The sequence below is a fragment of the Phoxinus phoxinus genome (genome assembly GCF_949152265.1).
Source record: "Phoxinus phoxinus genome assembly, chromosome: 15".
NCBI classification, from domain to species: Eukaryota; Metazoa; Chordata; class Actinopteri; order Cypriniformes; family Leuciscidae; genus Phoxinus; species Phoxinus phoxinus.
In genome coordinates this window covers 18,074,346-18,100,716 of record NC_136890.1, presented here as the reverse complement: position 1 = coordinate 18,100,716, position 26,371 = coordinate 18,074,346, and the positions used below count along the sequence as shown (strand labels likewise).

General features: G+C 39.6%; 2 protein-coding genes across 5 annotated transcripts; one reads left to right on the top strand and one right to left on the bottom strand.

Moving 5' to 3' along the window:
* The first annotated feature begins 53 nt into the window (after positions 1–53).
* Positions 54–9,468, top strand: odf2b (outer dense fiber of sperm tails 2b). Of its 4 annotated transcripts, none has more exons than XM_079636880.1 (19): positions 54–179; positions 425–562; positions 670–768; positions 2,275–2,439; positions 2,522–2,709; positions 3,288–3,417; positions 3,502–3,633; positions 3,718–3,792; positions 4,346–4,417; positions 4,589–4,705; positions 4,789–4,974; positions 5,251–5,360; positions 6,655–6,790; positions 6,867–6,977; positions 7,061–7,324; positions 7,433–7,533; positions 7,977–8,139; positions 8,217–8,342; positions 8,896–9,468. In XM_079636880.1, exons 2-19 carry the CDS (start codon positions 470–472, stop codon positions 9,058–9,060), a joined length of 2,433 nt encoding a protein of 810 aa, XP_079493006.1. In that variant the 5' UTR covers positions 54–179; positions 425–469; the 3' UTR covers positions 9,061–9,468. The 4 variants fall into 4 exon arrangements, with proteins under 4 accessions (XP_079493006.1, XP_079493004.1, XP_079493005.1 ...); XM_079636878.1 differs by having other exon boundaries at positions 667–768; XM_079636879.1 differs by having other exon boundaries at positions 88–179; positions 260–562; positions 667–768.
* Positions 9,469–9,481: 13 nt separating this feature from the next.
* On the bottom strand, positions 9,482–25,901 carry snrnp200 (small nuclear ribonucleoprotein 200 (U5)). The gene is made up of 45 exons (XM_079636877.1): positions 25,530–25,901; positions 25,044–25,207; positions 24,765–24,936; positions 24,105–24,297; positions 23,966–24,021; positions 23,783–23,878; positions 23,513–23,665; positions 23,332–23,431; positions 23,037–23,173; positions 22,844–22,921; positions 22,540–22,713; positions 21,740–21,877; positions 21,446–21,601; positions 21,040–21,210; positions 20,765–20,958; positions 20,552–20,675; positions 20,288–20,437; positions 19,083–19,193; positions 18,860–18,991; positions 18,581–18,769; positions 17,936–18,133; positions 16,514–16,666; positions 16,309–16,389; positions 16,143–16,226; positions 15,941–16,047; positions 15,732–15,850; positions 15,496–15,650; positions 15,156–15,345; positions 14,792–14,962; positions 14,550–14,710; positions 14,193–14,420; positions 13,884–14,075; positions 13,592–13,770; positions 13,351–13,502; positions 12,563–12,671; positions 12,354–12,462; positions 12,059–12,248; positions 11,751–11,915; positions 11,258–11,379; positions 11,020–11,163; positions 10,702–10,878; positions 10,460–10,620; positions 10,250–10,331; positions 9,911–10,003; positions 9,482–9,764 (listed from the first exon to the last, which is right to left on the bottom strand). The coding sequence occupies exons 1-45, from the start codon at positions 25,572–25,574 to the stop codon at positions 9,615–9,617; spliced, it is 6,405 nt and encodes a 2,134-aa protein (XP_079493003.1). The 5' UTR covers positions 25,575–25,901; the 3' UTR covers positions 9,482–9,614.
* Between the last annotated feature and the right edge of the window lie 470 nt (positions 25,902–26,371).

Genomic DNA, 26,371 nt, shown 5'->3' with positions numbered 1-26,371 from the left:
TCTCTCAAATCTTTGTCGCCGAAGTTTCGAACTAGCCAATCAGATGCAACACAGAACGTTAAAGGCGGGACTCAGAGCGCCAGACGCGTTTCTGATTGGCGGCTATTGTTGTCCATGCGAGAGTCAGAGTCTACCGGGTATTTGCAAACAACATTACGGGGACGCAACGTTGTATTGAGGTTAGTGGCATTTGTATTTGTATCACTTACATTTTTAAAGTAACGTTACATAAATACATTTTCAACGTATGTTTTATCAGGAGGATTTAACTGGCCGTAACAGTGCATGAACACTAAGGATTAGGAACAAACTTGACTGAGGACAAACAACTTGGTCTTGTTTAACAGATAACGTTACACATGAATGAATCATAACACTTCTATTTCATTTTACTCACAATTATGCACTTCTGGTGAACTTTTAGAGACCATCAAAGACAAATAAAAACCCGCCCTACTGAATTGAAGGGATGAAAACACGGTCGTCCTCTCCGCCCGTCCATGTTCATGTCCCAGACTCAACATCTGTGCATGTCCACCTAAAGAGTCCTCAGAAGAGCCAGGTCAGACTGGATGATTTTTGCTATTCCAGTTTAAATCAGCCTTAACATTACTGGTTTACTGGGACAGTGAAGCAAGCAACTCATCACACAACTCGTTTCTTCAGCAGAGTAAAGTGATCCATTTACGATCCACTTCCAGTGTAAAGGTCCGAGCTCCCTGGGTTCCTCCTGGAAAAGCCTCAAGACGGAGAGAATACAGATGGGAGGTTTGTTTAGTCCCATTTACCTTTATTTTAGTAGCATAAAACAATTATGAGTGTTGTTTTTTTGTTTTGTTTTTTACGTGACTTTGAATGAATGACTGGTCTTTAAAGTTGTCATGACACGGAAGTTGCGACCGTCGTTGTGTTGTTACATCCGAGTGAAATGGCATAACGAACAAGAAAAAAAGTAGGGCGTGACTTGAGTTTGTCCATCGGGAATTGTTGGATGGTTGAAGTTGGCCGTTGCTGTGATCTCATGTGAGTGACAGGTCCCGCCCACGTGCCAGTAAATACGTCATTGGTCAAAGTTTACAAGGGCACATTAAAGTCAAGTCAAGTCACCTTTATTTATATAGCGCTTTTTACAATACAGATTGTATCAAAGCAGCTTTGTGATAACATGAAAATAATACAAAAAACAATTTCATCATCGTCCACCTTTAAAGTCGGCATGAAATCAAAATTGACCCTATTTACTTTGTTAGCGGATATTACTAGTCTTGTGGTGAACAATTAATCCGTGCAAGTTAATACACGGAAAAAAATTATTTGCCGAAGTTATCTTTAATCAAAGTCTGAAAAGTTACTTCCGGGTCTGGAATGGCGTTCTTTTCTGATGACATAGGCTTGACGACTTGGGTTGGTTTAAACTCTTAACCACTCCCTCAAACCGTTACTCTGCTATGGGTGAGAGATGGAGAGGAGGAGCGCTGAAGTAAAACCCTGCCCTCTGTTCAATATTCCGTTTCACTCGGAAATGCGTCACAACACTTGAGAAAAGTCGTTTGCAACTTCCGGTTCACGCGGACTTTAAGGCAGATCTATAATATTGTTGAATATTAAATGTCCCCAACTAAGCAAGCCAGAAGGTAAGGCAACAGCGGCAAGGAACCAAAACTCCATCAGGTGACAGAATGGAGAAAAAAACCTTGGGAGAACCCAGGCTCAGTCGGGGGCCAGTTCTCCTCTGCTGCAGTGTGTGATTTTTAGTGGTGCATCTAGTGGTGAGGTTGCGAATTTCAACCAACAGAAGTTACGGTGGCCGACAGGAAAATATGTCGTCTAAGGCAGCAGAGAGTAGCCATTTAAGCGATAAGGTTGCTTTACAAAGATAAAGAAATTATGTTTACTTAATTATTCAGTAAAACTAAATGTTATTGTGAATATTATTGTTACTTGTTCATCATTGTGTCAGTGTTTTATTCGCTGACTTTTCGCTAACTTTGCACGAAGAACAACAAAGTGACGAAACGCGTTTGTCCATTTAGGGCTACTGTAGAAACATGATGGCGCAAAATGGCGACTTAACATGTAAGGGGACCCGCGGTGTATGTAGATAGAAACTGCTAATTCTAAGGTAATAAAAACATAATGGTTCATATGTAATGTCTTTATACACAACTGAAACAGTGCACCTTTAAGTTTAAAATGATAATAATTTATAATTATACCGCAATATTCCATTAAAATTTTGAATTGTGATACTTTAATAACAAAATTTCCCATCAGGGGGCTACTCGCTGCTTGGAGATCGCACCGGCCACTGACCCTTCCTCTCCTCCTCTGCGGCTCACTGACCTGTCCAGTGAAGAGGACGATGCAAGAGAAGTACTTGGCAAATATGAGAGAAAAATTGAAAGCCTAATGTCAGAGGTTGACTGTATAAAAAGTGAGGTATGGATTGTGAATAATTAATCATGAGTCATGACAATAAGATAAATTTCACAATTGTATTTGAATGTTAAAATCTCCACAGGTAAAGTTACGGCAGACAGAGGGCCACTTGAAGCATCAATCACAGCAGTTAAGCGCCTGTCGGCGTTTGATTGACCAGCACGAGGAACGACTTGAGGAAGCTAGTAAGGACTTGAGGAGGTCAAAGTGCGAAAATACTGATCTACGTAGCACTGTAGATGGGACGCAGGGTGAGCCTGGACAAATGAGGTATAGTTCTTCCAGATTCATTTGTCACATTAGCTTTTAGGTTGTTGGCCTGAATGCTTAAAGTCACCACAAAATCTAAATTGTCAAATCTTATTTTTTTATTCTTATTCATCTGTGCGTGTCATTATTTGTTTTAATTCATGTGCCCTCATAATCTTTAATCAAAATAACTTCCCCTCCTTCTTGCAACAACATCTCTTCTCTGATGATGTGTTTACTGGCGTGAGGGCGGGACAATCTGTCACTCACATGTCATCACAGCAACGGCATATCAATTCTTGATGGACAAAATCAAGTCCATTTCACTTGGACGTAGGGTTGCCACCCGTCCCTTAAAATACGGAATCGTCCCGTATTTACAAGTAAGATGATGCGTCCCGTATCAAATCAATAAGGGACGCGATTTGTCCCGTATTTTACATTAGGCCCACATATAGTTGAATAAAAACATAAGGATTCTGCAGTATGGATAATACTAATAGCTCTAAATGGGTGTCCCTTATTTTGCCACACTGAAGGTGGCAACCCTACTTGGACGTCACATCATGCTGACTTTAAAACGTGATTTATGTGGACAGATCCGAAACAGGACCTCCTCACGAGGAGATGGAAACTCTGCTGAGGAAACTGGTGGAGGCTGAGATAGATGGTCAGGCTGCAGCTAAACAAGTGGCGGCTCTGAGGGAAACCGTGGGAAAACTTAAGAAGGTAAGAAGATGGACAAACTCTGCAGTTACCTCTGAAATCTTTTCACGTAAATAAAAAAAAACATGCACGTCGTTGTGTATTCAGGACAAAAAACAGTCAAAGACGCACTCTGATCATTTGGGCCGTCAACATGAGCTGCTCGAGCAGAAGCTGGACACATTTTTGGACACAAATCGCACTCTCAGAAGACTTTTGAGGGAGCAGCATGGGCGGGAGGTACGAAAGACTTCCTGTAAACTAAATTTGTCAATATTTTTCTGCAATATTGTGTATGTGAAGTTAAAAAACGTTTCACCACAGACAGATGGTCTGAGGATGTCTGATGAGAGGGAGATGCTAATGAGAAAATTAGCTGATTCTGAGGCTGAGAAAAGGGTTTGTAATCTAACTCACTACATTTGTTTTTGTGCTGTGAATGTATATACTTTTTTATATTGTTTTGGGGCATTATTGGTATGACTTCTAATTGTAACATCGTTGTGAGCTTGATGCATTATATGTATAACAACGATGTATTCAATTGATCTAAAGTGACAGTAAAGACTTGTTACAAAAAATGTCTATTTTAAATAAATGCTGTTCTTCTGAACTTTTTATTCATCAAAAATCCTGGAAAATGTATATCAGGGCTTCCACAAAAATATTAAGCAGAACAACTGTTTTCAACATGGATAATAATAAGAAATGTTACTTGAGCACCAAATCAGCATATTAAAATGTTTTCTGGTGGATCAGACTGGAGTAAAGGCTGCTGAAAATCATTTTAAAATATATTAAAATACAAAACAATTTTATGTTTATTTTAAATTGCAATATTATTTTACAATATTCTGTTAAACGGTAGTTAATGCTTGAATGTAGAGCGGTTTTGTTTTCCTTAAATACTTTGTTGATAGTATTACTAGTTATCATCATTTTTCTCTTGTAGAAACTTGAGACCAAACTCAACAACAGGGAAAGAGAGGCCAATAAGATAGCTGAGAATTTGGAGACTGAAAAGGTAATGGTAATTTCCACTAATTAATTCTTATTTTTTTCTATGCGTTTGCGTAACATTCTTCTATGGCACGTTTTAATAGCTCTTCTGCATTTCGAAATACTTGAATTTGCATCAAAGTTGCGCCTGTGTTGCTGAGTTTTAAAACTCTGTGTTTTTATATTGTTGTCACAGGAGCATCTAAGGACCACAGGAGAGCTGTCCAAGGCTCTTGAATCCACTCGCAGTCGCTTGCAGAACCAGCTTCACAAGAAAGAAGCTGAAAATAACCGTTTGGAGGCTCAGGTCCAAGTAAGACAGCATTTTACTGCAGATTCATAGTTTTCATTTACATGAATACAGAGATATCTCACAGAGACTGTGCTGTGGCACAGAGGCTGGAAGGGACACTGCAGCATCAGCAGGAGGAGGTTCAAGGCCTTCTGGAGCAGATGAGAGAGCTGAAGCAGCACTGTGAAGGAGACAGAGACATCCACAAACAGGTCTCGGAGGACCAGAGGAAGCGGGCCGAACATAGTGTGAATACAGCTGCACAGCTCTCTGCACAACTCTCGGACAAGGTACTGTATACGGAAGAACAATGTTAAATGTGTTTCATGGGTTTCATAAAAATCACAAAGTTTCTGTTGACCTTAATGGTTTACAAAGTGCTAATTGATGACATAATTCTCCAAAGGTTCTTTGTATGGTGTCATTGTGCTGGCCCCTTATATTTACTTCACTGGGAACTCTGGCTCACATTTTACTGTTTTTTTTTAAAAGACTGATTTTCTGTAGTTGGCTGTGTGACCCATGCAATGCAAACTTTGACTGATGTGTTTCTGTCGTTTCTTCAGGAGACTCGGTTAGCAGAGGCTCTCTCCAATGCTGAGGCGCTTCAGCAACGCTACTTCAAACAGAACAGAGAGAAAAGCCAGCTGGAGTTGGAGATCACCACCCTAAATAAGTCAGTGACTCTCTTTCTTCACTTGCTTTTAGTGTTCACTGAAGCTCAGCCTAGTCTACATGTCTATAATTTATTATTTTTATAGTGTGAATTATGCTCTGAGTAATTTATTATGTTTGCTATACATCAGTGAGCTTTGAGTTTCTGAAATTCTCTTTTAACTTAACTTTTAACAGCTTCTTTGTAAAAAAAAGAAAAGAAAGATGTTGTTGGGTGAACTTTTTTTCTCTTTTGAGAGAAAAAAAGTCTCTAATGCTCACCAAGGTTGCATTTATTTGATCAACAAAAAAAAAGTAATAGTAATATTGTGAAATATAATTACAATTGAAAATTAATGTAATTTATTCCTGTGATCAAAGCTACATTTTCAGCATCATTACTCCAGTCTTCAGTGTCACATGATCATTCAGAAATCATTCTAATATGCTGATTTGCTGCTCAAGAAACATACCTTATTAGTATCAATGTTGCAAACAGTTGTGCTGCTTAATATTTTTGTGGAAACTGTGATAATTTTTTCCCCCAGAATTCTATGATGGATAGAATGTTCAACAGCATTTGTTAGAACAGTTGTCTACTTAGTTTATTTATATTTTTCACATTACAATAATGAGACTGTAAGAATAATAGTCGTTTTGTATTATGGCAATAAGAAATGATGATGTTCTTTCTGCATAACATTAAAGGTAGGGTAGGTAGGATTTATATAAAAACTTTTTACCAAATTTGATTAAACTTTCTATATATATCAATGCATAATTAAAATGTAAGTACTCTGATAAAAAGAGTATAAAAATCGAGTGATTCTAGACCGTTTAATCTTCATTAAACACAGCTCATTATTTCCATTCGGGACGAATCACAGGATTGGCTTGCGCGACTGTCACTCTCCGTCGCCATGACTACCGCCGTTATTACTGGCTCTGCCCACGTGCGCGCAGTCGCGCACCCGTTTTTAGGTGGGAGTGAATGGAATTAATGAGCTGTGTTTAATGAAGATTAAACGGTCTAGAGTCACTCGATTTTTATACTCTTTTTATCAGAGTACTTATATTTTAATTATGCATTGGTATATAAAGACAGTTTAAACAAATTTGAATAAAAGTTTTTTTTAGACAATTCTGACCTACCCTACCTTTAAGAAGGTTCTTTCTGCAAAACATAAGTATTTTTTTTTTCCTTTGGATTTTTGATTGGAATATGAATATGATTTGGACTTTTCTTGACAAGATTTTTTTACCTGATTGTTATATTTAGCATAATAGACAGTGATTGTGGGCTCTTCTCTTTGCAGTCGCCTCACTGAGTTGAGCGAACAGCTGCGCAGCTGTGAGCAGAAGTCCTGCGCCGAGAGAGAGGGGCTTCTCAGCCGTCTGAACTCCCTCACCTCAGAGAACACGGCTACCAAACTGGAGAACCAGAGACTCAAGGCAACAACTCGGACTCAAAGACTTTTCTCACAAAACCATCTAAGCTGATTCTCATTGTGATTTTTGTCTCTATTAGAGCGCACTGTCAGCCACAGAGGACAGGCTGTCATTGTCTCAGTCAGAGTTCCAGCAGCTGAAGATCTCTCTCAAAGACTTTGAGAGTCTGGTAGAGGGTTACAAGAGTCAGGTGCTTCAACACGCCTTCCTCGCAGCTCGTTACAATCCATCTTCATTTAGTCACAGTACATTAACCCTTCACATTTCTTGCAGTTGCAAAAGACGCGTCTGGAATCCGAGGAATACTCTTTGAGGCTGGAGCTGGCGGAGAAGGAAGCACAGAGTGACCGCACGGAGGTGGAAAGAGAAGTGGAACAGGGCCGCAAACAGCTCCAGGCCCGGCTGAGGGAAACGGAGATGCTGCGGGAAGCTCTGAAGCGCCTGGATGATGAGCTCAGGGAGGCCAGAGAGAACATGCACATCCAGGACAGAAGAAATGCAGAGCAGAACAGCACTCTGTCTGAGCTCAGAAACAAGGTGATGTTTACGGACACCACGCAAGTGAATGCATATTTACAGCACAAATATTATGCTGAAATCAGATGAGTTTTTGTTTTCATGACTTATTTTCCGGTTTGCATGTAGATGGAGCAGCAGAGTTGTAAAATAGAGAACCTCCAGGAGAAGAACTTATTTCTACTTGAAGAAAATATGCAGCTGAAACGCTCAATGGAAAGCATTGAAAGGTCTGCTGCACATATATCATAATTTATAAGACCTAACATACAATATCATCAAACATCAACACCAAAACTATGCATATTTATTCATATATCCTTCTATAAAATAAGCCAAAATATATTGATGACATTATCTTCTGCTTTATTTAAAAGGCCTTATGAATAGTCTTTATTCCTTATCTATTAATTGATCAAAATATATTGATGACATTATCTTCTTCTTTATTTAAAAGACCTTATGAAAATCTAAATTATGAATATTCTTTATTCCTTCTCGTCTAATAATTAAATCAAAATGATGACATTTCTCAACAGGAAATAAAATACTAAATTAATATAATTGAACTGGGTCTTTAACATAAACCCATACACACAAAGCTGAAGCTTAAAACCTTTTGTAGTTAAATGTCCTAACAGTATTTGAGCTTCGTCATATTTCTGGCTCACAGGAAGATGGAGGAAGTAAGCACTCAGAACAGGGATCTGCTTCAGGTCATCGCCAAGCGTGAAGAGACCATCCACACCACACAGCTGCGCCTGGAGGACAGGAGCCGAGAGTGTGACTCTCTCTCCCGACAGGTGGAGCAGGCCAGAGACGAGGCGCACAGACAGGTCAGAACACTTCACAGGAAGCTCATTTTGTTGCACCTGTGTGAGGTGAGGTTAGTGTATTCATGCTTTGTTCACAGGTGGAGCAAAGCCTAGAGCGGGTGCTGTCCAAAGAACGCTCAGCTCAGTCCAAGAAGCTGGATTTGGAGAGCCAGCTGAGCCTGGCTAAAAATGAGCTGGGTCAGATGCGCCGCAGCAAAGATGACGTAAGTGTTCTCAAGCTGAAACTTTCCATTTAAAAAATATTATGAAAATCATCAAAGAATTATATTGTGAATACAATTTTACAACGAAAAATAATTTTGAGCTGTGCTTCAGTTTGACTTGACCACAGCATGTCAGAAACATATGGAGCCCCTAAGGGACATGGTGATTGGGAAAAAATTAGATGGGAGGAAAAATTATATTAAAAATGATCTTGGCGTTCCCCCAAGAAACTTTGCATTTGCTTGCAACACATTTCTGCTCTCTAGCAAAACTTGCGTGTCCCTCCAAGAAACTGCGATCAAACACCAAAGTGGTGATGGAAATATGAAGTGGGAGGAAAAACTGTCAATGCTTTTGTGAGCTAAAAATTATTTTTCCTCCAGTGTTGTAATTTCCAACTTCATATCCCTTTAGAGGCTTTGTAGAAACTGAGATGAGTCAATGTTTTGTGTTACAGATGTTTAACTTAAATCTATTCAATAAAAAAGTCTTTACATGTCAAATATTTATAGACGCACCTTTTAAAAACAGTTTGGTTTTTAATTTTTTTAGATGGAGAAGCGATTTCAATGCAAACTTCAAGACATGAAGAATCAGTTGGAGCAGGTGAACAGCGCCAACCGCAGTCTGCAGAACTACGTCCACTACCTGAAGGCTTCATACACCAATGTGTTTGGAGACTCGGCTCTAACAACCTCATTGAATCCCCATATCTAAACACTGACCATGAATATGAATAAAGTCATTTCATTTCTTTATTTAATGCAGTTTTTTTTAATTAATTATACCTCGATGACTTGGGGGTAGTTTACACAACACGGATTTACACGACAACAGTGTTTTGGAGGCCTGAAAACGAACTTTCGGATGTAAAGTGCTAGTTTTTAAAAATTGTGACACCATGCGCATGGTAATTACGTGTTCAGATTATAGGCACAGTTCTTTACAAAGTGACATCGCCAATTACTGGCCTGGCAGCATAATACAGCATTAATTGTTTTCACAAATCTGTGTGAACGGGGATAGTTTTGAAAACGTAGTCGTCTGTCATTTTCCATTTTTAGCACATCATTGTCATGTAACGTACCCTTAGTTTCATCAGATGACCTTTTAATAAAACAGTGCAAAACAAAATCTCCAATGTACACGTTTCTTTAATTAAATCATAATGCATTAATAAACAAGTCACAATATTCCTCAAAAAATATCTATAAAAACACTTAAGATTCTTTAACATGACAGTATATCAGTCCAGTATGACTAATCTAGGATTAATCACTGTCACTGTCTCCCTCACTGTCTGCCTCCTTAACGTCCGTGCTGAACTTGTATTCCTGGTCACAGCCCATGTAGGCATCGCTCATGAAGTACAGCGTGTAGTTGTGCACACCAACAACCGGTGCCACAAAGTCTAGTTTTACCTGTGGGAAGAAGAAAAAAAAACCCATTGTCTAACAGAGTTCTGACAAGACTTCCACTCCTTTTTTTATTTTTTTATACTACAATTTGAGGGTTATATAAGACTGGAATAATGTACTACTGCCTTGGATGTAAAAGCAGGACTAACCTTGGCCTTCTGTTGAAGAGTTAGTCTCTTGATTGAGATGAGGCTGTTCGATTTGGGGTCTCCAATAACAACCCACCAGCCTTCTTCACGTTTCTAAACAAACAAACAAAAAGTCATTAATAAATGCTGCAAGTATAAAATAACCTCAAAGCAAGATCAACTATTTTCAAATGTTGTTAAGAGTTACACAACCACTCAAAAGTTTGGGGAAAGTAAGATATTAATTTGCATTAAAGAGATCATTCACCCAAACATGAAAATGGTCACACTCACACTCAAGTTGTTCCAAACCTGTACGAGTTTGTTTCTTATGCTAAATGCAAGTAAATAGACACTCACCTGCGGGAACAGAGGAGCAATGACAGGCCCTGTAACTTCCTCTTCTCGTTCCAACTGCACTTGGACGACCACTGGACTCCCACTGTGAGCACAAGAAAATAAATGAATATCTTCAGCAGAGATTAATGGTAAATGGCTGGTTTTGTACACCCACACACAAGGTTGTAGGTTTTCAATTGAACTCTTTTGGATTTTGATTTCAGCTCATACCTCTTGATGTCCTCCTTGTCAGCCACTTCGTACGAGAGCTCGATGTTGGGATAGCGGTTACAGAAGCGTGCCACGTCAGCCATTTGTATATCTGAAAGCTGCAGAAGACCAGTGCGGTCCTCATCTTCCATCTCCATGATGTCAAAGATGCTCTCCACACCCTAAATGCATCAACAAAAGAGTTGAGACAGACAACCAAAAGGCGATGTTCACAGATGAACTCACTCAGATCCAAATCTCACCTTGTCCGTGCAGCGCTTGATGTGTTCAGAAGTGAAGTGGGGTAGTTGTTTGAGGTAAGAGTCTTTAGACCACATGGCTTGTGTGACCATCTGAGCCAGCTCCATGGCAGCGAGTGCGGGACTCAACCAGCCGTTACTGGAGAGCACGTCCACACACGCCTGGATCAGCCTCACCGCCTAAAAATACAGGCAAGAGAAGAGCAGGAGGACTTATGAAACAAAAAGATTTCTATTAATCAAACATTTATGAAATCTAATTTGCATGTGTTGTCCTTTTTGATCTGTGAAAGATTATGTGCTCAAAGAGTTTCCCCTCACCTTGCTGAGGATGTCTTCAGTATCTGACTGGAGCTCTGCGCTCAGCTGCATGCGGGACAGATGAGCCTGAAGCAGCAGGTTGGTCTTCACATGAGGGTCGTTGAACTTGGGGTTGTTCAGTTTATGAGGCACTTTCTGAGCCAGCTGCAAAAGTCAAAGAGTGGTTAACAGAGATCTGATACAGTCTGCTTGTTCTAAGAATTAACATTACACTCATATAATGGAAAGTTTTATTTACCTGCCGCAGAAGGGTGTCTTCGTGATGCCTGATGGGAATGTTTTTATACTCCGCAGCATTGGAGATGATCTCGATGAGGCCACGGACCTTTGTCTTGGCATTTAGGGACATACTGAACAGCTCTGGAGCAAGGACAAACAGATAAGAGATGTATCAGTCAAGACGGACATGGCTAGATAATTGAGCAGCACATTTCAGCAACCACATTTGGCTAAAATGGTTTTAGAAGGTCGAAATCACTGACCTAAACAGTGACATTAAGTTAGCACTTCTCTTATGGCATGTTTTGACTGTCAGTGTCCATTTCAAGTACACAACATGGATAAGCTACAAAAGGTAAAGCTTTTTTAGCTGTGTGGATGCTAGCTAGACTGACAAAATCGATTTTCTCGACCCTCACTTTGATGAATCAATACTGATACTTATTACAGAAGAAAAGATCTGTTGCTACTTCAGTTCCATCGCGACTGTGTTCAACAGAGAAGGTCCTCACCGATGGTTGTGTAGTTGATGTAATAGTAGGCTGCAATCATGCCCAGATTCAGAGGTGCCACATCCATCTCATCCTCGATGCTGATGCACTTGGACTGTTCCAGATCTTGCAAGGTGTTTTCCACCAGCTCAGACAGATGATCCGAGAGGTGACGATGCGACATACCTGGAAAATGAAGAGATTTTAGTTTCTGATGCATACAATACAATAGTAAACTCTGCAATGTGAAGTCTAGATTTTGAAAGCCAAGTCATTTGTCCTGCTGTGGTAAAGATCTGTAGGTATTAGAAGGTACTGTGATTCCTCACCCTGCAGGTTGTAGTAGTTGGGGTTTTGGGTCATGCGACGGTACAGAAACGTCCATGTCAAGTAGTCCACAGCGTCCTGCTTGTTCTCCACCGTCTTGGTGACGATCTCAGCATTGAAATGGTCATGAAGACAGTGGTCCAGGTGAGACTCGACAGGGAGAGGCTCGTAAAGGAACTTTTTGAAGAAGTCCTAAAGAACAAGGATGTGCAAAATGTTTAAGAGCAAATCAACAACGGTGCAGCAGACAAGAGACTAACCGATCTTGAGTCAAGAAAATGTGTTTAGTAGCTTTACCTTTTTGGACCCTTGACACATGATGACACAGCGACCCTCATCGTCCTGGAGAGGACGGTTTGCCTTTCCTACCATCTGGAGCACATCATAGATGGGGTAGTCCACGTACCTAATCAGAGAAAGATATTCAGGATCAATCCACATAAACAAGGTAAAAATTAGTGATGACATTAGACATTTGAGGCCACTAAGGATGAAAAAATACTTACGCATGGATTTTACCGTTGTAGTACTGTGTGTCCATGACAATCACCAGGTGGGCAGAAATGTTAGTGCCCCAGCAGAGAGAGCGAGATGCCACCATCACCTGAATGGCACCTGGCATGAGAGAGCAGAAGGGGGCAACACTCGTTTTAGCTCAGACATCAATCATTCAACATAAATTTCAATTTATACATGAACTACAGCAAAACAAGTGATGTAAGAAAAATCATCAATATGAGAAATTGTATTTCATAATTACATGAAATTTAATAGAGTATATAATCTGAGAACTACCAGTATTAACTCTTAATTGGATTTAAATAAATTCCTTTATAGCTCATGACTGCTTAAAAAACACATTTTAAAAACAAACATCAAAATTATTTTGGAATGTTTTCAAACAAAATTTATTAATTTTACTGCATAAGCTTTCACTTTAAGATAAAGAGGATACATCTTTCATGCTGAATTACTTCATTAATAGGTGTGAATATTCATGTTTAGAACCAAAATTCAGTCCCACATGTGTGAGAGAGATATGGAAAAGAAGTTAAATTATTTTACAGAAGTGTCTAGTCAAAACTAACTTTAAAACTAAAACTTTAAAAGTTAAAAACTAAAAAAAATTTAAGTGTACTGAACAAAAGGTAACTTTTTAAAAAGGGTTTTCACATTTAAAAAAAAAAAAGTACTAAAAATTATTCTTTTTTATAGAGGTTTATGCTCTCTTTCCCCAGGTCAAAACTGACCCGAGTACATATGACTGTTAAACATTATATTTCATGTGTCGTACCAGAAATGAAGAGATGCTCCACAATCCTGCGCTCTGTAGGTGAAAGGCCCTCGTGAAGGTACCCCACCCCGTTAGAGAGGGTCTCCTTCAGTGTAGCATCAGCGAGATTCTCCATGAATGGAGCCAGATCCTTCTCGGTTGAGTGTAGGAACCTGCAGGGACAAAAAGAAGGTTGAAGATGAAATGCCCGATTGGATTAGAGTGTATTTAGTGTATGGATGTGATATAGATCTTCCAGCACCTTTGTGGCACCACGTCAGCAGCACAGAAGGTGAGGATATCAATAGCGGTGAGACGAGTCTGGCGTCTTGATGGCACAAATACCAGCACTGGCTTGGATGGAGAGTGTTTCATTATGGCGTGATACACAGGTTTTGCCATGGACAGCAGACGAGTCTGTGTGTGACTCACGTTGAAGCCCTGAGGAAGGGGAAAAGTAGTCAAGTGGATTGAAAACTTCAAATATAAACAGAAGAACCGGGTAAGGATTGTGCATGTAGATGAAATTAAGTTACAGGGAGCTTTAGACTGACCTGGATGTGAAGCTCCAGAGGAACTGGCCTGACATTGGGATGGAAGTTGAAGGTGGCTGTGGTGCTGCAGCCAAGCCAGTGGGCCACATCTTTAGCATTGGACAGAGAGGAGCTGAGGGCCACGATACGGATGGGCCGCTCAATCTGAGAGGAGATGTACCTCATTCTGGAGCAAATAACCTCCAACACAGGCTACAAGAGATACACAGGAATAAGAAATAATGGATTCAAACAACCAAAACAATGATCTCTGAGAAACTAACAGCTCATTCTTGGTGTTTAGAAATTAGGATAAAAACAAACACTTACTCCGTTGTCACCTCCAATGAGATGAACCTCGTCTATTATGAAGAGACTAACGTTCTGCACATTCTTTCTCTGTTTCCAGCGACGGGAAAGAATGTCCCACTTGTCTGGGGTGCTGACGATGATGTCACCTTTACCCAGCAGCTTTAAGTCAGTGCTCGTCTCACCAGTGAGTAAGACAACCTTCTTATTCAAAGTATCCTGGAACTTCTGGTGCCAGTCAATAAAGACCTACACAGAAAAATAATGTCTGAATCATGACATTCACATCCTTGTTTCATCAATTTATCTTAAGTCGAACTATAGACACTTTTACATTATTGCATTTATTTCCATAAAGGCAAATAATTGTGCCTGTACCTGTTCGGCCAGAGCCTCCATGGGTGTAATGTAGACACAGCGGCCTTCTGAGTTGTGTAGGAGCATCCTAAGAATAGCAAACTCCGCACATATGGTCTTCCCGCTGCCCGTGGGGGCGCCAACAAAGACGTTGTCGTCGCTGTTGTACACCGCATTGAACACTGAAAACGAGAACAGTTTCATTTAGAACAAACTTCACAATCAAGTATGATAGCGTGTTGGAGGGTTACGATGGCAGGTACCTTGTGTCTGGATTGGGTTGAAAAAGGGAAACTTCTGGTAGAGGCTCTCAAAGGCTGCGTTTCTCAGAGCGGACACGGGCAAAGGCTGCAGGTCCAGCAGCTCAGTAGGAGGAGGATATTTCTCAGGCAGGATCAGATGACGAAATGAAACCGGCAGCTGTGTCTCACATGCTTGAGAGAAAGAAAAAAAAAACATTCTGGACTACTGCAATACCTCCAACACTCCATTTTACTTCCAAAATAGTACAATGGATTTTGGTCGTTATATCAAAGCCACAGTAAATTAGATATGCAATATGGTTTAGTAATATTTTCTGCAGTATTAAGTTGTTAGTATCACCAAGTTGTATAAATAAAAACATACATAGCCAGCGGTCTGAAGCTATGCGAATGAAGTACTGCGGTGGCAGCGGCTCAAACACGGGCACAAAGAAAGTCACAAGATGTTCGTCCTGAGCGTACTTGGCCTTCAGGAGGAAGTACTCATGGTGAAGGACGACCTCACTGTCCACATCCTCCACTAAGATCCAGAAGGCCTCAGATGAGCCATGTATCTGGAAGAAGCCAGCATTTAGTGTGTGTGTGTGTGTATATATGTATAAATAATATACACACATTATTGTTATTAATCTATACGTAATTCTTTATTCTAGTTATAATAACAATAATAGTATTGTTATTTACTGATCTTTTTTTGGACTGACCTTGTCATCCCACTGGAAATCTGGTGTGATTGTGAGTTCCACTTTCAGAGTGGAGCGTGTGATAGGCTGCAGATGAACTGCCAGGTCCAGTTTAGGGAACTGATGGACATACTTATGAATGGTTTTCCCCATCTTTGGCATGCGAATCAACTCACCTGAAACGGTTAAGAGTTTCAGAACATGATAAAATGTAATTTGGGTACAAAGACAATGTTTGAGTATTAGCCACTATTTACCAATTTCATTGTGGTTCAGGTCATAGAGGCGCTCAAAGGGGAAGTTTTTCTTTTCAATCTTTTTGATGACCTCCTCTGGAAGCTTGCGGAACTGACGCAAGGGAGACATCGACTGCCACCTTGATAGTAAAAAGCCAATAGCATAAACATCACACTGCAAGACAAACAATACATTTATGCTTGGCAATATCAGCATCATGACAACTCACATCCTTTTGTCGATCATCTTGCAGAGGTTCATAGTCTTGTCGGTAAGTTGGGCCCAGCCTCTGCTCAGAACAATCTCAAAGATGGCCCTCATCAGTCTGCCAGCACTCTGTAGGATCAAACAAAATGTAAAATCTGATTATTAAAAAAAAGTCCTTTCAGAACAGGAGAATTTTACAAAACATTGTTTCCCCAAACACTCACCTGTGTCACATAGACCATGTCAGCCATGAGAGCGAAGCCCTCCAGTTTAAGCTGAGAGATATATGCCTGCAGCAGCACATTAATCTGAGAAAGAAAACATTCCATTTAAGAGACAATCATACAATTTAATATTCTGTAATATATAAGTTCTTCTACACGCATTTACCTTTGCGCTGGGCTCTTCAATGCTTTCCTTCACTGGAATAGGGACTCTCTCAAGCAGTTTCTGAAGCTCAAGTTTTTCTTCCTGTCAATCAAATTGTAAAAACCATGTTTGTTAGTGCTGTCATTTTCCACTTTATCCTGTCTTTAGGATTCAAGAGGTAGAAGTTTGTTCAGATGTTTCATGTTTGTTTAGACAAGACACGTACCTCTCTGACATTAATGTTTCTGAACTCAGAGGACAGCGAGAACACCCTGAAGAGCTCGATCTCACTCAGTGTGGGCTTCAGCAGCTGGTTGTAGGTCATTATGGACTCGTGGGTGATGTAAAAATGGCTTGCGATGCGGCCCAGGTCTGTCACCTACAACAAAACACAAGACATTTTAACCACATCTGTTGCTGTCATTTAAAAGTTTAATTGATGTGTTCAGGCAGACCTGCTGAAATCAATTATCTATTGGTCGACCGATTGATTGGGCCGATTTGTGGCATTTTTTTAACGAATCGTCATCAGCTGATTGTGCAAATGTGCGATTGTGCAAATTAGGCCGATTAACAGGCAGGCGCATCTACGGGCAGCGGTGTTGTGGAACACGTAACAATGCCTCTTGCAGCAAGCAGATTGCCAGTCCCCCTCTGCCTGCTAACTTTTTGAAGACGACTACCTGGTAACTTCCCAAGAAACAATAATGTTCGTGTTTTTAAGCCTTTCCTATTTAAATATTGAATATGGAATGAGACAATACTGTTGTTTATATCAATATAGCCTACAGTAGTAGGGAAAGTGCATTATCCAGTTCGTCCTAAGCATGAGACAAGCTTTATAATAAAATAGCCCCGTCAGACACTGACAGATTCATGTGCTGAGTGCTGACTGACAGATAGATACCGGCGCTGTTTAATGGGTTTGAGATGTAGTGCTTTCCTCAGTGCAAAACTTACATTTCACAGATAGATTCTTCATCTGTAAATGTTAGAAACTCATGTAAATATTTCCATTTTGTTGTCACGAGTGAATCTCAGCTAAACTTGACATATTTGCATGAACGAGCGCCACCGAAAAATAGAATGAACAATAGAATAGGAGTGCAATAATTCTGACAAAAATACACATATTGCTAAAATATTTTTTTGTTGAACAATAAATGTGCCATATGAAGGATTTTAAACCTACAAGGTTAGTTATGACTTATAACCTATTCTTATTATATTATTTATTAGTACGTTTTTTTTTAGTAAGTTAGTAAAAAAATGTTTTTCTCATTTAAGTTTATTTGACAGTCTAGATTTTTAATTACCTGTTTTGTGCATTTAATATAATTTTTATATTTATTTTATACAAGTGCACTGATTGAAGAGGCTTGTGTTGTTCAGTAAATGTTTAATTTAAGCAATTTTCTGTATCACTTCTTATTAACGGTTCGATTTTATGAGATTATTTATAAGATATATCAGCCGCCCTGATTTAAAAATATCGGCATCGGCCAGAGAAAAACCCATATTGGTCAACCTCTACAATTATCCTGGGTTGGGGATTTAAAGCTGGTACAATCTCAGCATTGATCATGCATATTAATCATCTGGAAGTGCCCATTTAGAAAGGGGGGTTAATATGACAAACTGTGTGTACCTGAAAGCTGCCAGATCTCTTGTCGTATTTGACCAGGTTGTTCTTCTCCAGCACAGTGGCTGCTGTGTGTACCAGGTCCAACCTGCGTCGCTCCAGCAGTGGGTCAATGCTGCGGTCATCATGGGAGACGCCATATAGAGTGGGGTTCCGCAACATCCGTACATACAGGTATGTGTAACCCAGCCAATTTACAGCATCCTGAACACAGTAACAAAACAGATCAAACCATGGAACAGATGCTGAGCTTACAGAGGAATACTAATATTAGGCATGTGCAAAACTATGTAATTTCAGTATAATAAGACGTAACTATTTTATCAATAAGCTAGAGTAAATTATGAATATAAAAGCTTTTTTTATATTCTGAAAACATGAGGCAAAATGAAGGCAAAGAAGTTATAAAACCTATATAATAAAACAAATCAATATTAAAACATTTTAATATGCTTCAATAAAATTACAATATAAAAGCTTTTTTAATTTATTGTAATATTGTTGTCTTTATATCCCCACATTTGATATTCAATCCCTCACACAGAGAAACCCAAGTTAAACCTCCTTTATTGGACCCCCAATAAAATATTTAAGTTACAAAAACAACAATTTGACTGACTAATGAACTTACACCAGTACATTCAGACTTACCTTGGCATTCTGCACGTTGCCCAACACTATCTCTGCATTGAGCATGTCCGGTAGTTTGGCCACCATCTGGCTCTCGATGGGCAGCTGCTGATTGAGCAGAGACAGGTAATACTGCAGCTCTCCATGAGAAGTGATCAGAATACCCTCTCCTTTAGAGTCATACTGCGGCCTGCCAGCACGACCCAGCATCTGCGTCACAAAGTTGAGAGGGAGTCAAGTTGCTACTCGTGGTCTATTTAACTTATCAAAACACAAAGTACGTGTGGACATACTACAGACCTGTAGGATGTCCAGGGCTCCCAGCTCCGTCCATCTGCCTTTCTCTGGGCTGTACACTTGTGTGCCTTTGATTATGACCGTGTGTGCTGGCAAGTTCACACCCCAGGCCAGAGTGGCCGTAGACACCAATACCTAAGAAACACATTCATGGTTTAATCTTCTGTATTTTAGAATATGAAATGATCCAGAATGTTCTCTGCATTCCTGAATGTTAAGCACTAACCTGGATGTGGCGGTCAGCAAACAGATCCTCTACCAGCGTTCTGTCCACTCTGGTCATTCCAGCATGGTGAATAGCAAAACCATACGGCAACAGATCCTTCAGCTCCAGGTTCTGTCAACAGAAAGTAAATACATTTTTAAGAAAACCAGTATAAAACAAATGTGTGTTCAGTTAGGCCGCATTTACACAGCAGATTTGATGCCCAATTCCGATTTGTTGATTAAATCCGATTTTGTTCACAACCAGCTTACTTCTTTTAAAAGTGACTCGTATCTGATGATATAAATGATGATGATGTAAATCCGCATTTACAGTATATATACTTGGCGAACAAACCACATTTCCACATATGATTGAGGCCTGAAACAGATCTGAGAATATCGGAATTCATGTGCTTTTTTTCCTGCTTACATATCCGTGGGTCATTTCCGATCTGTGCCACATGGAAGGAGAAATTGTATTTATCGGAATTGAGTCACTTGAACCATGTAATGTAAATGCGGCCTTAAGACAAGGATGTGAGGGAATCTGGGGACTTTGAATTGCACAAATTGTATGGAAAATAAACTAAACAAATTAGGTTAAAAATCATTTCTGCACGACTAGCTGCTAGACGTATTGGATCAAAATAAATGGTGTAAACTTGGTGTGGCCATCTGGGGTGGGACAGGAAATACCGGTTCATCAAATAACAGCAGAAAAAAGGAATATTTGAAACTGGTAATTATTTTAATTAAATAATAAATTAGGGCTGTCACTTTTGAGAAAAAGTGTCTCAAAAGTAAAGATTTGATTTGCGATAGTTTGCACGTTGGATTGACGCTTGATGAATAGATCATCTGCGGTGATACGTGTTGCAGGCGGCCGTCATATCTGACTAAAAGTGACAGCCCTATAATAAATTGTAATTTTTGCAAGTATAATTATAATTCATTATAACAATTTATTTTTTGCAATCGTAATTTAAACCACAACAATTGATTACAGTTTATAATATTATAAATTATCATTTATTTTTGTTATAATTAAACTATAATAATTTATAGTCATTCTGTTTGGTACCACCAGTTCCACTAGATGTTTAATAAACTAATATGCAGTCTTTGCCGTGTATGACGTTCAGATTCTGTGCGGGTTTTGTTAAGTTTACATCAGTTTGAGGCTGTGTCTTATGTACAGCACTTTCACGGTAGTTGTGAGCTGACCTTGCACTGTTCGGCTTCAGTCCTCAAAACCTCAGTGGAGGCCGAACCTTCTCTCAGGAACAACCCCAGAGTGTCCTTCTCCAAACACATGTCCCTAATCGCACGGGCCGTCTTTCCTGTCTCCTTTCTTGAGTGCACAAACACCAACACCTGGGAAAAACAGACAAATAAATGTTTAAAAAGGAGAAGAGGAGAGTGTTAGTGACTGAACAAACAGTAGAATTCAGGAGATAAAACTATTCCATTTATTGTGCTCAGCTTCACCTGATTCTTTCCAGCATGTTCCATGATCTTCTCATAGACAATCTCATTCATAATCTGAAAGCGCTTGATGGCCTTCTTCTCTGTAATTCCTACATAGGTTTGTTCCAGAGGCACTGGTCGGAAACTAAAAAAGGAAAAAGGAAAACATATTTACTTTATTATACAAAACCAGAATACTATTTCCCCATTTATCCACAGCAGTCTCATTCTCACCTGTTGTCGAAATAGTAGAGTCCCTTGGATGAATCGACACGAAGGCAGTTCGCCACATCCTCGTAGTTGGGCAGCGTGGCGCTGAGGCCGATGAGCCTCACATCTTCCTGTGTCAGCTCCACATTGCGGATGGTTCGAGCAATCAGGGACTCCAGGACAGGGCCACGGTCGTCATGCAGCAAGTGGATCTCATCCTGCATGACCGAACACGTTATTTTGGAAAAACATAAAAAAAATCTTTGAAAAGGGGAATCTAGGATTACTAGATTACTTACAATAATCACAAGGCGCACAAGCTGCGTATATGTGCGCTCTCCTCCTTTCCGGGTGATGATGTCCCATTTCTCTGGGGTACACACTATAATCTGGGTGGCGTTTATTTCCTCCTTACACAGTTGATGGTCTCCGGTCAGCTCAGAAACAGTGATACCATAACTTGCCAAGCGCTGCAGACGGAGCAACAAATGTTGTAGGGACATTTAATACTTTATCACAATTATAAACATACATTTTTAAATAGTACAAAAAAAATTTTTGGTGTTAAATTTAACTGATGAGAGGGACTAATTTATAAGGAACACATTTTTCAAGTATTATTATGCAAGATTAAGCAGAGAAATTACAGGAAATGATGGGGAAAAGGGTTATTTTTTCTCTCTTCATCATGTCTGGTAGTCCTACCTTGCCAAAACTGCCCACCATCTCCTGTACCAGTGAGCGCATGGGAGCGATGTAGATGATTTTAAACTCATCAACATTGATGGTGCCATCCATGTTAATATGCTTTCCGATTTCTCTGAGCATTGCCATGAGAGCAACATTAGTTTTTCCAGCACCCTACAGGTCAAAGAGATGAAAACCAAAATCCTTAAGGTCAAATATTTAAGTAACTCAAATATATCAAGTTCTATACTGCATCATATTTATGTCATTATATTTTTAACTGTAATGTTTATTTTAAGTCAGTAGACAAACCGTTGGAGCGCAAACCAGTAGGTTCTCATCTGTCTCCATGGTAGTTTTGAAGAGTTTACTCTGTATGCGGTTCAGGGTTTTGAATCCTTCAAATCCAGCTTGAGCATATTTGGGCAGCTTCTCAATAGGCATCAATATCTGTAAGAGAAATGAGGGAAACCTTGTGAGAGACTAATGAAAATACATAGAGCAAATCAACCAATGATTTAAAAAAATGCATCATAACATGACCATTCAAAAGAATGGTGTCAGTAAGATTTAATTTTTTTAAAGAAATAAATACTTTTATTCAGCAAGGATGCATTAAATTTATCAAATGTGACAGTAAAGACATTTACAATGTTACAAAAGATTTCTATTTGAAATAAATGCTTTTCTTTTTAACTTTCTATTCATCAAAGAATCCTGAAAAAATTTCAATATTAAAGTAGCATAGCCGTTTTCAAAATCGATAAGAAAAGTTTCTTGAGCATTAAATCAGCATATTAGAGTGAGATGAGCAGGATCATATGACAATGAAGACTGGCGTAATGGCTGCTGAAATTCAGCTTTGCATCATAGGAATAAATTACATTTTTAAATATAGTGGAGTTCTTTTAAATTGTAATAGTATTTCAGAATGTTTTTTTTATTTTTATCTTACCGATCCCCAAAACATTGAACGGTAGTGTACTCTTATGTGGCAATTTGATGTAATAACCAAACAACCATACATCCCTTCCTGAAGAAACAATTTAGCCTCACTTAAAGAAAACAATTATTTTTAATACTATTATTATAATAAATAAATAAATAAATACCTCATCATCACCAAAGGGTTTGGGTTTGAGAGCGGGCACATGAACCTCTTCGTAGCCCTTCCTCTGTTTGCGAAAGGAGCCGTCGGGCAGCTGGCAACGCTTGTTGGCCATGAAGTGACTGCCTTGAGAGAAGGCCAGATCTTCCAGATCTAGTAATTGCTTTGAGGCCACAGACTAGAGACAAAGATCACAGGAAAAAAAATCAAGATCATCACATGGACATTAGGAGTGGGAGTCAAATTAAAAGAGCAGGAACATTGTAAATTTTGTCTTGAAGAAGTAAGTAGCTTCAAGTGGCATTTACCTCTCCATGATCAATGTCCATAGACTCCAGATCATCCACACGAGACTTTCTCACTCTCTCACGGCGAGATCGCTCCTCCTGCAAGGAAACAAAAGATCATAACCTTACAGATGGATATTCTTCTTTAAACAGCTAAAATAAAAAAATCTCACACTCTGCTAAACCTACTAAAAAAAGGAGGGGAAGTACTGACCCTGATGATGTCCTCTTTCTCGGTCTCCTGCAGCTGGTAAAGAACTTTGGAAAGATCCTGATCAGCTTCCATTTTATTCATAATCTTTTCCTTCTCAGCCTCACTTTGAGCACTGGCCAACATGGTGCAGTAGAGGACTGGATATGGCAAGGAAAAAAAAACAGCAACATGAAACAATATTTCTAAAAACCTTGTAAATCTTTAAACCCCTAACAATAAGTCATTTTGCTGCCATATTCTCAGAAATCACAATCAATTTAATCCAACACAGTCCTGGCTATTGAGATCTACTTACTCATTCGTCTGTGCTGCCGGAGGACCTTGATGAAGTCGAATGTGTTGAAGCCCAAAAGCAGCACCAACTGGTTCTCACACTCTCTGTCATCACTGGCAGTCTAACCAAAGGGAGGAATAAATCAGCCACACACAAAAAATCTTAGTCTCCAAGGACATGAGTATTCCCGAGCATTTCTTACTTTAAGGATCTCCAAGACTTCATCCGCTTTCTTCTGAGAAACTATGGCATCGTTGTAGAAGCGGCTGAGCTGTCGCTGAAGCCAGAAGGCATCGATGTCTCGCGGGTGAAGATCTTTCTTTTTGGTCATCATTACGTCGCCCGTGTTGCCCAGCTATGGAGAAAATGTCTTGTTAGGTTGGTTGTTTAACTCTATATACATTTTTTGACCGAGGGCCCCTAGTGGGTCCCCTAGTTGAGAACCACTGCTCTATGATGACATGTGACTTACATTAGCAGTCAAAGTGCTGGTTTCATCTGCCTCCTCTCCCTCGCTGTCATCAGAGCCTTCATCCCGAACCTCTCCGTACTGATCCTCATCGCCCTCCTGCAGTTGAACAAAATGCACATTTAATGTCACATCGAGAGCCAAAAACACAATCTGACCACAAACAACCAGCATGTAGAAGCTCACCTCCTCATCTGACTCGAATTGCACATTGACTCCATAGGTTTCATCAATGTTGTCATCTGCAAAAAGAGAAAGATGAAGTGTGACCAGGCTTGAACATCATGAGGAGAATTTGGACTCAGGTTGGACTAAAAATATTTACCCATATTCTGGAGCTCTTTGTCTCCACCATAGTCAGAAATCTTCTTGCCCAGGTTCACCAGGACATGGTAGCGGGTGTCATCCGTAGGCCCCAGCAACTGTTCCACCTCCCTCCTCCTCTCTTTGTCTCTCATCTTGTCATTCTTCAGCACGGCCAACACCTCGTCTGCAGCTCCACACAGGATATCCCTTGGCTTAGTGGAGAGAAAGAGCAGCAATTTGTGATCTGGTAAATTAACCCAACATCCACTGTTCACATCTATTAATATTAAGATGATTGAATTTTAAATTGGGCTTTTTTCTTGTGATGGCAAGGAAAAAGCCTTTAATCCATTCTTCAGCATCACATGATCTATTATGCTGATTTGATTGCCTTTGATTTCAAATAGTTACAGATATTTATTTGGTTTAAAAGGCCAGTTTGGCCTGTAATAGAGCAGATAAACAACAAATAAATTTGCTAAAAAAAAAGGAAAACATCTTCCAGCAATTTGGAATCAGCCATGACAAATCATGATCAGTGCATCCCTACATAGCATTAAAATAAATAACCATCAGAAAGAATTTTAATAACAGTGCAGGAGCTTCCCATGTAGATACCACAGTAATTACATTTGAAATAAATGTTCACAGCACATGTAAACAGACTCTGTGATCTTACCTGATCTCCAAGGGCTGCCTGAATGAAGCTGAGAAGGATTTCATACGTTTCTCTGGTCTCTTTGGTCTTGGGCTTGTACACGATGCCCACCATCTCATCAATCCCCTCAGACAGCAGTGTGAAGCCCTTCATTTTGTTGATGTCATGCCTGTCCTCGTCTCTCTTTCTCCTCCTGCATCACACAGCGAATAATATTTGTTTAAAAGACTTTCACACAGTGAATGCAAGAATGAATGAATGCAATGCAAGCAAACACTGTGGGTTTCTGATCAAACTGACTTTGATCTCTTCTCCTCCTGCATCTGAGGTTTGGTTCTCTGGCTCCTGTCTCCCATCTTTGTCCCATCCAGTTTGCCGACCAGAGACAGCACCTCTCCGGTGGGCTCATCTCTGCGGGTACGGTCGATCAGAGATCTGTCCGCTTGCAACACCAAGTTGGAGTTCTGCGGAGGAAACACAAACACTCAGGATCAGCTCAATGATTATGTATCAAATCCTAGCGAGCTGCATTTGTCAACATCACAAACACAAACATGCGCTTATGTTCTGCCGAAAGACTATTTAATTCAAAGCTACATTCAACATGTCCTACTACTACGCTGACCAAAAATAAAATCTAGGTAAAGCTCATTGGGTTTTAACACTCAGTGTGTTCAAGCTTGCGCACACCAAAACAAACAACATTAGCGCGCTAAATAATGAAATTTAGCTACGAGACATATCAAAGTCGCAAAAAAGATATCAAAAATCTTATATGATACTTACCGCTTTGTATTCATACTGCAAACTACGCGCAGTAACATCCGCCATGACTTCTTATTACTGTAAATGCGCTCAAAATAAAAATATTCTTTATCAACCAGCACACCCGGTGCTAGCGGAGAGAGAGACGACTAAATTAACTACACAGCACTCATGTACGTCCCTAGTTACGCAAAAATAAAAACAAAAAAACGTAATGTGCACACGACAATAACAACACACTTTGAAAAGTTAAGTCTTTTTTCTTTATATTCGTAACTGCACCATACGTCTGAAACACGCACGACGGTTTCAAAACGCAGTTTGGTCTAACTTCCGCTTCCGGGTTCACCCGCTCCTGAGTGAGGTGGCTGAAAAATGCTGCCTCTTCTGGATAGGAATGGCACTTTTTTTAGGTGTTTTTATTTTATTCAACAAAACACACAATGACATTAAACATCAAACACAAGCTCAAATAGAAATTGGGGGATACATATCAGATCTTACATCGTGTAAAATTAAATTCTACAAATTATTTTTTACAACATATAATTTTTATTTCTAGTAATTGAATTCAATGAGTCATAAAATATTTTAAGATTGTGTTTGTGGGTAATAGCTTTATGTACATGAAACTTCCCAAGAAGAACTATTACCTTTGATGTATCATCAATCACTATAGAAGCCTATCACAGTCCAAGAAGAGGATCACTCCTCTATTTTGATTATTTTGTTAAATGTATCAAAAACCATCAGATACTTGCTTCCAAAAGTCTTCAGAGTAATTACAAAATAAATGTGTGAGTTTCAGATTCAAGATTACAAAAAGAACATTGTGGTGAGATGTCTTCTTTAAACTTATTGAG